The following is a 12,223-nucleotide window of genomic DNA, read 5'->3' as shown; positions in this document are numbered from 1 at the left end:
AGTGCTTTGATCTGCCTGCATTGACACTATTCTTTAAGAGCTGCTGTGCAGCTAAAATTATATACCAGTTATCACTGTAAAGCTGCTTTGACACAATCTGCATTGTAAAAAGCGCTATATAAATAAAGGTGACCTGACTTGACCTGCAGTGACCCCTGTCTCCTCATTTAACAACTCTCACTTTGAGCTTCATGGACTTCGAAGGACACAGCTCTGATTTGAAACACAGTTATAGTGTAACATTCCTGTAGCTGCAATAAAACTAATAGATGAATATGACTGTATGAAATATGAAATATGACTAGAACAATAACTCTCACTGTTTATCCTGTTTCACATCAGAGATGTAAATATTGTCCAGACTGAATGTCTACAGTGATGTGGAGATAAACAAATGAGTGATGAGGATGTGTTTACATGCAAATGTGTTCATGTTATATAAACATGAAAAAAACACTAAACAGCAGGAATATGAAACAAAACAAAATAATTAAAATATGTTTAATTCTCATGAAAAAATTAATTAAAAAAAAAATATAAAAAATGTTTTAATGTCTGCATTCCAGCCACAATCCAGTATTTAGAGGAAATAAGACTGAAACAGCAGCAGCAGAAGATGATGTTATTATTTCAGTGGGATAATGAGAGTCCAACAACCTTTACTAACATTATAAATGAACTTCAGGGGAATGAAAGCACGAAATGAGCACTTTAATGTCTTTATCTCGTCTCTGTTGTGAATGTCTCCTCCTCAACACCAGGGGTCTCTGCTCTCAGAAGAGGGAAAAGAAGAAAGCCCATGAGAGCAGAAAAACGTTTCTCCGTCTTCATCACCAGCACCAGATAAAAAGTGGCCCAAAACAGAGAAACACAAACATACATAATATTTTAATTAAGGTCTATATTCATATAGACTGATATTGACTGACACAGACATCAAGATGCAAATAAGGAGAAGGAGTTGGACAAATACACAAATATAGAGGAAGTGAATATGATATAGTGGGTTTCAGAGAAATACACAAATGATGTGATGACGAATGAGGGATGAGAGCAGATATAATGATCACACTGTTTAAAGCTGCAGACAGAAACATCAGACTCAGGACAGAAACACACGACCTCTAAAGTAAGAACAACTCACATGTTCATTCTTCAAACACAACTAGACTTTGAGATGTTAATATTGTCTGAATGATGATGTACAGTGAATTCATGCTGCTGTTCAGATACTAACTGAAACTATCATATTTTACTCCAAAAAGAATCTGTGAATGTTTGATATCTGAGTTTTTCAATGTGTTTCTTCCTCAGAAATGGAGCAAACTCTATATTTCATTCTTCTTCTCATTGGTGAGTGTGTTTGTTGTTTTATTTATGGTTTATAGTTTCATCAGGTTTGACTCTGTTATGAAAAGCATTAAATCAAACCCTCTCTTTCACAGCTCTCTGCTCTGTATCTGAATGTGTTCAGCGTCAGTATCACTTTATAAACGTGAAGAAGACCTGGACTGAAGCTCAGAGATACTGCAGAGAGAATTACACAGATCTGGCCACCGTTGACAACATGAACGACAAGAAGAGTGTGAATGATGGACGTGTCTGGATTGGGCTGCAGAAGACGGGTGTTGATAAATGGCAGTGGTCTTCAGGTGATCCTGTGCTCAATCTGAACTGGGGATCTGGACAACCTGAAGGCAGAGATTATTGTGCTATGATGAGAAATGGACAATGGCATGATTTCCCATGTAGTACCAGCCTGACTTTCATCTGCAATTCATCTAACAACAGTAAGTTCAGCTCTTTTGTTGTCACTTGGGATAACTGTGTGAATCTGCCATTAGAGAGACTAGAGAATTTAGAGCATAATTACATAAAATACAAAAATATCAAACCATTGTGTTGACTAACATATGTCGTAAGTAATTAATGAATGGATAAGATTTCAATATGCAATAGACAACCTGTCACAGATTGATATTTTTGAACAAAACTTCAATTATTGTCTTAATACACCTGAGTGTGATTTTATTGTGTTCACTTTTTACATAAATAGATAATAGTAATTTTGTTGTGGAGATTGTAATTCTCAAAAGTAACCTTGTTTAAGTAAATGTTTGAAGATGAGATGTTGTTGACATATTTTATTTCCATAAGAGAGAGCTTGATTCATTCATCTTTCAGGATCTCAACACAAACCTGTAAAAACATCATTCTTAGATGAACTTTCAAGTCAAGTCAAGTCAAATTTATTTATATAGCGCTTTTACAATTGGTAATTGTTTCAAAGCAGCTTTACATATTAGAAGCACAGAAAAAAGGGAAGTGGTTAAAAATAAGCTGTACAAACAAGCGTGGTAATATGTAACATATACAAGATGGTGCTACATTAAGCCAATGTCGGCTGACTCCCAGGGGTGGAAAAAACCCCCTAGGAGAAAAACCCAGCGTGCTAACACTGGGAAAAAAGTCCTAGGAGGGAAAAAACCCCTTGGAAGATATATATAATATATGTAAATCTGAATTATACATTTTTATTATAGAGATTAAAAATAGATTATATATAAATATATGTAAGCGGATACGGAGATTTAAAAATCTGAATTATAGATGCAGCCAGAACTGGATCTGTAAGCCCATTGTCTCCTGGGCTACGTTGTAGTCAGGTCCAGACACAGGTTCTCCATCTGATCTGGATACGGCCTGGATCCAGCACCCGGCAAACCTCGGGATAAGCAGAGAGACAGATATTAGCGTAGATGCCATTCTTATTCTGATGTACAGGTATATCTAGTGTTATAGGAAATGTTCTCGGTTCCGGCCGACCTAATTATTGCAGCGTAACAATCCTTTAACGGATTTGAAAAAATGTTAATGTATTGATAATGTGTTATGTGTATGCAAGAGCAAAGAGATGTGTTTTTAGTCTAGATTTAAACTGACAGAGTGTGTCTGCTTCCCGAACAATGCTAGGAAGATTGTTCCAGAGTTTAGGTGCTAAATAGGAAAATGATCTGCCGCCTTCAGTTGATTTTGATATTCTGGGTATTATCAACTGGCCTGAATTCTGAGATCGAAATAAACGTGAAGGACTATAATGCATTAAGAGCTCACTTAGGTACTGGGGAGCTAAACCATTTAGAGCTTTATAAGTAAGTAGCAAGATTTTAAAATCTATACGATGTTTAATAGGGAGCCAATGTAATGTTGACAGAACTGGGCTAATATGGTCATACTTTCTGGTTCTAGTAAGAACTCTAGCTGCCGCATTTTGGACCAACTGTAGTCTGTTTAAAAGCCGAGCAGAACAACCACCCAGTAGAGCGTTACAGTAATCTAGTCTTGAGGTCATGAATGCATGAACCAACTGTTCCGCATTTGTCATTGAGAGCATATGTCGTAATTTAGATATATTTTTTAGATGGAAGAAGGCGGTTTTACAGATACTAGAAACATGACTTTCAAATGAAAGATTGGTATCAAAGAGCACACCCAAGTTCCTAACTGAGGATGAAGGTTTAATGGAGCACCCGTCAAGTGTTAGAGAGTATTCAAGGTTTTTTCGTGAGGAAGTTTTTGGTCCAAAGATTAGGATATCAGTTTTTTCTGAATTTAATAATAAGAAATTTCTTGTCATCCAGTTTTTAATGTCAGCTATGCATTCTGTTAGTTTTGTGAATTTGTAGGTTTCGTCAGGGCGCGAGGAAATATAGAGCTGAGTATCGTCAGCGTAGCAGTGAAAACTAACACCATGCTTCCTAATTATCTCTCCTAAGGGTAGCATGTACAGAGTGAAAAGCAACGGTCCTAGTACTGAGCCTTGTGGTACTCCATATTGAACCTGTGATCGATACGACATCTCTTCATTAACTACTACAGACTGATAACGGTCAGATAAGTACGATTTGAACCATGCCAAAGCAATTCCACTAATGCCAATATAGTTTTCAAGTCTTTTTAAAAGAATGTTGTGATCGATAGTGTCAAAAGCAGCACTGAGATCTAATAACACTAATAGAGAAATACAGCCACGATCGGATGATAAGAGTAGATCATTTGTAACTCTAACGAGAGCAGTCTCAGTACTATGGTATGGTCTAAATCCTGACTGGAAATCCTCACAGATTCCATTTCTTTCTAAAAAGGAGCACAGTTGTGTTGAAACTGCCTTTTCTAGTATCTTTGACAGAAAAGGTAGATTCGAGATTGGCCTGTAATTTACTAAATCTCTCGGATCTAGTTGAGGTTTTTTAATAAGAGGTTTAATAATAGCCTGCTTAAAAGTTTTTGGCACGTATCCTAGTGTTAACGATGAATTAATTATATCAAGAAGTGGACCTACGACCTCTGGAAGCATTTCTTTCAGTAGTTTAGTCGGCATTGGGTCTAACATACATGTCGTTGATTTTGATGATTTGATAAGTTTAGATAATTCTTCCTCTCCTATAGCGGCGAATGATTCTAGTTTTACCTCAGGGACACTACAGTGCACTGTCTGAAGCGAAACTGTAGACGGTTGCATGTTTTTAATTTTCTCTCTAATATTATCAATCTTGCAAGTAAAGAAGTTCATAAAGTCATTACTGCTGTGCTCTATGGAAACGTCAGCAGTTGAATCTCTGTTTCTAGTTAATTTAGCCACTGTGTCAAATAAATACCTAGGATTATGTTTGTTTTCTATTAAGAGATTTGAAAAATAAGTAGATCTAGCATTTCTTATAGCCGTTCTGTACTCAATCATTTTTTCTTTCCACGAAAGGCGAAAAACTTCTAGTTTTGTTTTCTTCCAACTACGTTCAGCTTTTCTCACAGCTCGTTTTAGAGCCCGAGTGTGCTCATCATACCACGGCGTTGGATTAGTTTCCTTAATCTTCTTTAGACGTAAAGGAGCGACTGCATCTAATGTGCTGGAAAAGAGAGAGCCAATAGTTTCTGTTGCAGCATCAAGTTCTTCTAAGTTGTCAGCTATACTAAGGCGATGAAACTGCTCGGGGAGATTATTTATAAAGCAATCTTTAGTGGTAGACGTGATGGTTCTACAATATTTATGGCTGGGTGGTGGTTTTGTAGCCTTGGCTAACTGTATTATACACAAGACTAAATAATGATCTGATATATCATCGCTCTGCTGTAGAATTTCAACAGCATCAATATCAATTCCATGCGACAGTATTAGATCTAGGGTATGATTACGACAATGAGTGGGTCCTGACACGTGTTGTCTAACTCCAATAGAGTTTAAAATGTCTGCAAATGCCAATCCAAATGCATCTTTATTATTATCTACATGGATATTAAAATCACCAACAACAAGGACTTTATCCGCAGCCAGTACTAACTCTGATAGAAAATCAGCAAATTCTTTGATAAAGTCAGTATGGTGCCCTGGTGGCCTGTATACAGTAGCCAGCACAAATGTCAACTTACATAATGTTACATAAAGCACCATCACTTCAAAGGAATTATATTTGAAATTCTTTTGAATGATTCTGAATATATTACTATAAATTACAGCAACACCTCCCCCTTTGCCTTTCTGTCGAGGATTGTGTCGATAATCATAACCTTGAGGACTAGATTCATTTAAAGTAATGTAATCGTCTGGTTTTAGCCAGGTTTCTGTCAAACACAGCAAGTCTAGTTTATTGTCTGTGATAATTTCATTTACAATAAGTGCTTTTGAAGAAATAGATCTAATATTCAGTAACCCAAGCTTTATCATTTGTTTATCTGATTTATCTGTGATTTTCATTTTTTGAACATCAATTAAATTTTTACCCTTAAAAGGTTTCGGAAGTTTTTTGTATTTACTAGTTCGAGGTACAGACACAGTCTCTATGTGATAATATCTAGGTGAAAGAGTTTCTATGTGCTGTGAATTATCTGAGTTCTGTGACGTGAGGCGGCTAGCAGACGGTCGGTTTAGCCAGTTTGTCTGCGTCCTGATCTGGGCCCTGGTTTGTCAACTTTAAATGAACAAGACAAACACTAACATTAATATTAATATTGCAACTGTCTTCATTTGTATATATTAATAATCTTCAACATTTACAACTTTTTACTGACATATTTCTAGGTCTAGTTAACAAATATTTTCAGCTGCAGTGAAACATCTTCATCTGTTTGATGTTTCTCTCATTCAGATCTTTGTGTCTGAATCAAGTATTCTAGAGAAATGTGTAACAAAACATAACAAAGAAATATAAAGTTATATTAAAATCATCACAAATGTTACTTAATGTTTTATCAGCAAAATCATCATGAATATATTGTGAATATTTAATATATCATCAGCAGCTGTAGAAACAGTCTTTGAATGACACGTGTTTCTGATGTTTCCACTGCTGCTCTTATTCACATCAAACCATAAAGCAGCATAAGAATAATGAACAAACTGATTCATGAATCTGTTTCCATTTGTTTTTCTTAAAGTGAACACAGGACTCGTCTTTGTTGATAAGAAGAAGGAATGGAGAGACGCTCAGAGTTACTGCAGACAGAATCACATTGATCTGGTCAGTGTGAGGAACCAGAATGAGAGTCAACAGCTTCAGAAGTTCATCACTGATAGTCACATATCTGATGATGTCTGGATTGGTCTGTTCAGAGTCAGAGACTCATGGCAGTGGTCAGATCAGAGTAACTCCTCATTCAGATACTGGAAGTCTGATGAACCTAATAATGCTGGAGGAAATGAAAACTGTGCAGCGATCGAACCGAACACTCAGGGACAATGGATAGACATCTCTTGCAACAACCAGTTTCCTTTTGTGTGTCATGAAGGTGAGCAGATCCTCACAAACACACACAATCCATCCATCACCTCCAGATATCTTAAAGTTCACACTACATGTCTGACATGACCAATTCCTCCACAGTGTTTGTTCTGCATGTTGTTTTTGATCAGTCTCTCTCTAGTTTCTGCTTGTGGTTTGTTTTGTGTCCAGATAAACTGATTCTGATCAAAGAGAAGCTGACGTGGTCTGAAGCTCTGAGATACTGCAGACAGAATCATGTGGATCTGGTCTCGGTTCATTCAGAAGAGATTCAGCGTGAGGTGATGAATGTGGTTAAACAGGCGTCTACTGAGGCGGTGTGGTTGGGTTTACGTCACTCCTGCACTGTGGGCCTCTGGTTCTGGGTGAGCGGACAGACCGTGTGCTATCAGAACTGGGCGATTGATGATTCAGAGAACTGTGATTCTGCAGTGAGATCTGGAGCAGTTCAGTCTGGAGGAGATCAGCGCTGGATCAGCCGTCCTGAAACTGACCAGCTCAACTTCATCTGCAGCAGAAATTATGAGTGAATGGATACACATACATTTCATGTAAGATAACAAATGCTTGTGTGTTCACTTCCTTTAACTTCAGTTTAATTCCTCACTTGGTTTGTTGTGAATCATTCAGCACACGTATCAAACTGCAAAAGTCACGTGATTTCAGTAAACAAGGCTTTGTTACTTTTTTAAACATTTAGTAATGTTAATGGTTTGCTGCTATGATCTCTGTGAACCAGTGTCTATATGGTTACACAATAAAATAAAAGAGTACCACAGTAGGGTATCATGTAAGTCTAAATGAACAGTTTCAAATATTGAATTTTGTTGTCAAGTTGTTAATTGTTAAGAGACTCGATGTCCAGAACCGCTGTTTGCTTTTACAGACTCGTTCTGTGTTATTTACTAACTTCAGAATTAATTGAATTTTGTGAGGGGTCAAAGGGCATCATATACTCATCATTATACTGTATGTTTATACTGTTTTTTTTTTTTTTTTTTAATTCTATCGTGATATAATTCATGAAACTGAAGATTGTGTGAGTTTTTTTTAAATTCCTCATTTGTGTTTTAAGGATCTCTGTGGTGCTTCTCTCTCTTATATTGAGTTTCATGTATTAATCATTACTTTATATTAGAAATGACTGGATGAATGTGAATCAATGAGCAGCTCAGCTATATTAAATATTGTTTATTCTTAAAGGAGTGAAGGTTGGGTATAAAATATCTAATCCTTTTGTGCTAAACATAAAAGTGTGGGTTTTAATAAAGACTCGGAGCAGCCATTTCTCAGCAAAACGCACAGAACAAAAGTGCGTCACACTTTACTGCGTGTTCAACAACATAACATGTAATTCTTCTTCAGTAAGGAACCAGAATAATATATGCTTAGAGCTCCACCTAGCGGTCATTCAATGAAACTTAAAGGAGTAATTCACATGAGACGGCTTGATAACTTAAACAGCTTTAACTGAAATACATAAACTAAAAACATAATTATTCTGGTAAGAGTGTATTTTTCCAACACTCCTTCTCACTCGCAAACAGAATAATTAATTAACTGGTTTCACTCCAGCCATCTGTCTCAGCTTTGTGAACTTTTCTTCACTCAGTCCTTTGGTGAATATGTCAGCAACCATATCTTCAGTCTCGCAGTATTTCAAGTCTATGACTCAACTTGCAGTTTGCTCTCGAATTAAGTGGTACATGATGTCAATGTGTTTGGCATGTCCATAAAATTGTGGGTTCTTTGCCATATAGATAGCGTATGTACTCAGCTTCAGCAGTAGAGAGAGCTACACATGTCTGTTTCTTGCTTCTCCAACTCACCGCTGCTCCGCTGATTTGAAACATGTATCCTGATACATATTTGCGATCATCTTGGTCTCCAGCCCAATCTGCATCAGAAAATCCAATGCATTCCTTTAGCTTCTCTTTGCTATACAGCAGACCTAGATTCAGAGTGCGATTCAGGTATCTCATGATTCGTTTGACAGCAGCCCAGTGATGCTTAGCAGGTTTAGTACTTAATCTCGCAACATTATTCACAGCATAAGCAATGTCTGGTCTTGTTCTTGTCGACAAATAAAGCAGACTGAAATTATGTCGGATCCACTCCTTCTTTGTCATCAGAGTGTTTGACGAGCTTCGAGTTCATGTCTACTTGTGTGCTTACTGGCTTTGAATTTTCCATTCTGAATTCCTCCAACACATTTTTGGCATATGTTGTCTGACCCATCCAGATTTCTCCAGTTTCTGGCTTTTGGACAATTTTCACTCCAAGAAAATGAGTTAGCTCACCCATGTCTTTTATCTCAAAATGTTTTGCAAGCATTTTCTTCACTTCCATCATCTGTTTAGCATTGCATCCAGCCAGGAGAATGTCGTCAACATACACAGCAATAATGAACATCTCACCTGTTGCTGCAGTGTAAATGTAGGGATCAGCCCCACTAAACATTGGACGTCGAATAGATGTGCAGATCATGTCTATATTAGGTCCGTCGGTCCATGACCATTTCTGAACATCTATTCGACGTCCAAACTAGGTCCACTATTTGGACATCCAACCATGACCCAACTTGGACGTCATCTTGACGTTCAACATTTGACCTTTGAACTGGGTAATTTTTTTGGACGTCTATAACAGGTGCAGGAAATTTACATGATTAATATGTAATATTTGTTTTATAGGGCCTATCAACATGATTAATACATGAAGAGTTCAGATGCAAAAGCCTCTAAGTGCCATCTGAAATTTTCTTCTAGAATGATCATTTTTATCAAGCTTGTATATTTAAGTTCAATAATTTCACTTAAATGGCAATGCAAATTACCTATTAATTGTCATTAAAGTGAAAGTACGTAACTATACAGGCTTTATAAAAATGATCATTCTAGAAGAATTTTTAGATGGCACTTAGAGGCTTTTGCATCTGAACTCTTCACATACAGATTATTTATAAACAAACACGATTTATTATGTGAATGCCTATTTATTTATTCAGGCCATTTTTTTTTTTTTTTTTTTTTTCTCTGTAACTGGTTTATTTAAAGTAGCATAATCAAGTTATTTCTTTATGCATACATGTATTTTTGCATGTATCTGTTTATTTATTTGGAAATGCAATTTGAGGGAAATTATAGTTCAGAAAATAATTTCATGGTAGCATATATTAGGCCTATCCTCCTTATTTCTAATTTAAAAAGAACCAACAGCAGCTAAAGGACAGGCAAGGACAACCCTCTATCAAGAGCTTTGGATTTCAACCAAGCGGCAACCTCCCCCTTTCTCTCGTGAAGCCAATACGGAAGTAACTTAAACTGCGATTCATCGACTGGCCGCTAGGGACAGGCTCCAAAAGAGAGCAGAATCTCATAGAGTCCCATGTTAAATTGGCCAAGTTTATAGCAGAAAAAAACATGTTTACAAGTTGGTTCAAATTGTGGTTTTGGTCTATACTGCTATTTTTGCCCTTCATGACAACTCTGAGGGGGGTGAATTTTTTTATAACTTATCCGTTTAAATTATATTAAGCCTTAAAGTTCTGCATAATTAAGGGCGTGGTCACTTGAGTGACAGGTATATTGCGCTGCTGTCTGTGAGCCGTCATGTTACCTCAGCTGCCGCTGAATTTGGCATCTCAGCCGTTTTTGTGCTCGATTATTTTATACAATTATAAAATATGGCTTGCTGCATAATATTCGAGACTGATGTGTGTCTGTGTAGATGTGCATGCATGGGGAAGAGACACAGAACACACGTTGTTGGATCGTGGCATTGGCTGAAAGTTTTGGTTGTGAGATTTACTGCAATGACAATGGCGGGAGGATATACAACTCTGACAGCACTGCTTGGATATTATAACTAAAACTGCTGCACTATTTTGAAAAAAATATACTTTGGACACAGGCTCATTTGTTTGTTAGATACGATCGCTGCTCAGATTGCATCCTTTCTTGAAGAACGATGACAAAGAGCAGATCATTCAGAAGAAATGTGACATGTTTTTTTGTTTTGCAATGGACACTCATATTTTACCCAAGTGCCACGGATTGGATTCATCTCGCGATCTCTATTTCATTATAAAGGTATGAAGTCCCATTTGATTTTCCATGTTGTTATTTGCACACCCAACACTACTGGTGTTGGAGCATCTATATCTTAAAAAACACAGTAGATTGACAGTAAACCTTTAGAACGTTCTGATGATAAAACTTATCTTCATTAATAATTTAGATCGTATCTAAGACAGATATATAGCTCCTTTGCTGCTAACATGGTCACGTCGAGCTAGGCGGGCGTGGTTTCAGCAACCAGTCACATCAGCTCAAACCACCTCCCCGCCTCTTTGCCCATTTTCAGTTATCCGGGAGTGACGTGCGGTGACGCGCAGCTAAGATGGCCGCGGCCTCATTTAGGCGTCAAAACTGCTGTTCAGAACTCTATGGGTGACGTCACGGACGCTACGTCCATATTTTTTTAGTCTATGATTTCAACCAAAGAGACAAAAACCAGTCAACATCATTCTGATTGGTCGAGGCAGCACATCATCATAACCCAACCAGTAAACGCCACTCTGATTGGCCGAGGCAACACGACAGGCATTTTGCGTGAGTGTTCAACCATTGCAAAATGACGGAACAGCTTTTCAGCCTGCACCGTACAAAAAAAAAATCTGTAATTTTACTGAATTTTACTGTTTTATTTTACAGATTTTTTCCTGTAGTTTGAATATTCTGTAAAATTACAGAAATATAATGTAAATTTACATATCCGCTGTAAAATAATGTGAAAAACATGTAACTGTGAAATAACATAACATTTCCGTTTTTTTATTGGACTTAATCACTACTCTGACTGTTCCGCCTGTCAAAGTAGTTCTGCTGCGTTCAATGTTTCGTTTCGTTACGAATTTCTTTTCATAATATCATCTCGTATAATGTAATCATACATTCTTTGTTAAAATATGCGGACATTTCAACAATGTAGAGTTTAAATATTCGAACTGAAGGAATTCCCGCCCGGCGCAAGGATACAGTCTCTTAATTCAAATCACACGGTGAGTGGAGCAGCGGAGCTGACTGGAATCACTCGACCATTAGGATTGCTGCTGTTCGTGGATGTGAAGCGAAAATAAGCAGGTAAAATACAGATTTTCTAAAGTTCTCTTTATTATTATGTTGTTTTTTGCATTTGTACCGTCCGAATGCATGAGTCGTTAAACCAATGAATTGTGTGTGTTTTTATGTTTCAAACGGTGCGGGCCGTTAATCTTTTCAAATGTTTATGATGTTTAAAATTACGTATCAGTTGACGGTAAGGTGTAGTTTTGTTATTTAACGTAACTTGACATTATCAAAGTCCTAACATTAGTCCCTTATTTTGTTTAGGATTTCTGTTGCATTTTGTTTCCACTGTAAGGTAGGCCTACTGCCATTTTTCCA

General features: G+C 37.1%; 1 protein-coding gene across 2 annotated transcripts; it reads left to right on the top strand.

The window, feature by feature from the left end:
- Positions 1–1,018: 1,018 nt before the first annotated feature.
- LOC125264271 (C-type mannose receptor 2-like) lies at positions 1,019–8,851 on the top strand. Of its 2 annotated transcripts, none has more exons than XM_048183487.1 (5): positions 1,019–1,129; positions 1,315–1,353; positions 1,446–1,790; positions 6,433–6,783; positions 6,948–8,851. In XM_048183487.1, the coding sequence occupies exons 2-5, from the start codon at positions 1,317–1,319 to the stop codon at positions 7,304–7,306; spliced, it is 1,092 nt and encodes a 363-aa protein (XP_048039444.1). In that variant the 5' UTR covers positions 1,019–1,129; positions 1,315–1,316; the 3' UTR covers positions 7,307–8,851. The 2 variants fall into 2 exon arrangements, with proteins under 2 accessions (XP_048039444.1, XP_048039443.1); XM_048183486.1 differs by having other exon boundaries at positions 6,936–8,851.
- Positions 8,852–12,223: the final 3,372 nt, after the last annotated feature.

The sequence above is a fragment of the Megalobrama amblycephala genome, linkage group LG3 (assembly GCF_018812025.1).
Source record: "Megalobrama amblycephala isolate DHTTF-2021 linkage group LG3, ASM1881202v1, whole genome shotgun sequence".
NCBI classification, from domain to species: domain Eukaryota; kingdom Metazoa; phylum Chordata; class Actinopteri; order Cypriniformes; family Xenocyprididae; genus Megalobrama; species Megalobrama amblycephala.
Note: the sequence above shows the minus strand (reverse complement) of the source record. Positions and strands in the feature narration are given on the sequence as shown.

What these genes read in the sequence shown, in the direction of transcription:
- LOC125264271 (XM_048183486.1), top strand. Translation starts at nt 1,317, where the DNA reads ATGGAGCAAACTCTATATTTCATTCTTCTTCTCATTG. An exon ending in CTGCAATTCATCTAACAACA is followed by an intron (nt 1,791 to 6,432) that starts GTAAGTTCAGCT and finishes TTTTTCTTAAAG; the next exon opens with TGAACACAGGACTCGTCTTT. An exon ending in TCCTTTTGTGTGTCATGAAG is followed by an intron (nt 6,784 to 6,935) that starts GTGAGCAGATCC and finishes GCTTGTGGTTTG; the next exon opens with TTTTGTGTCCAGATAAACTG.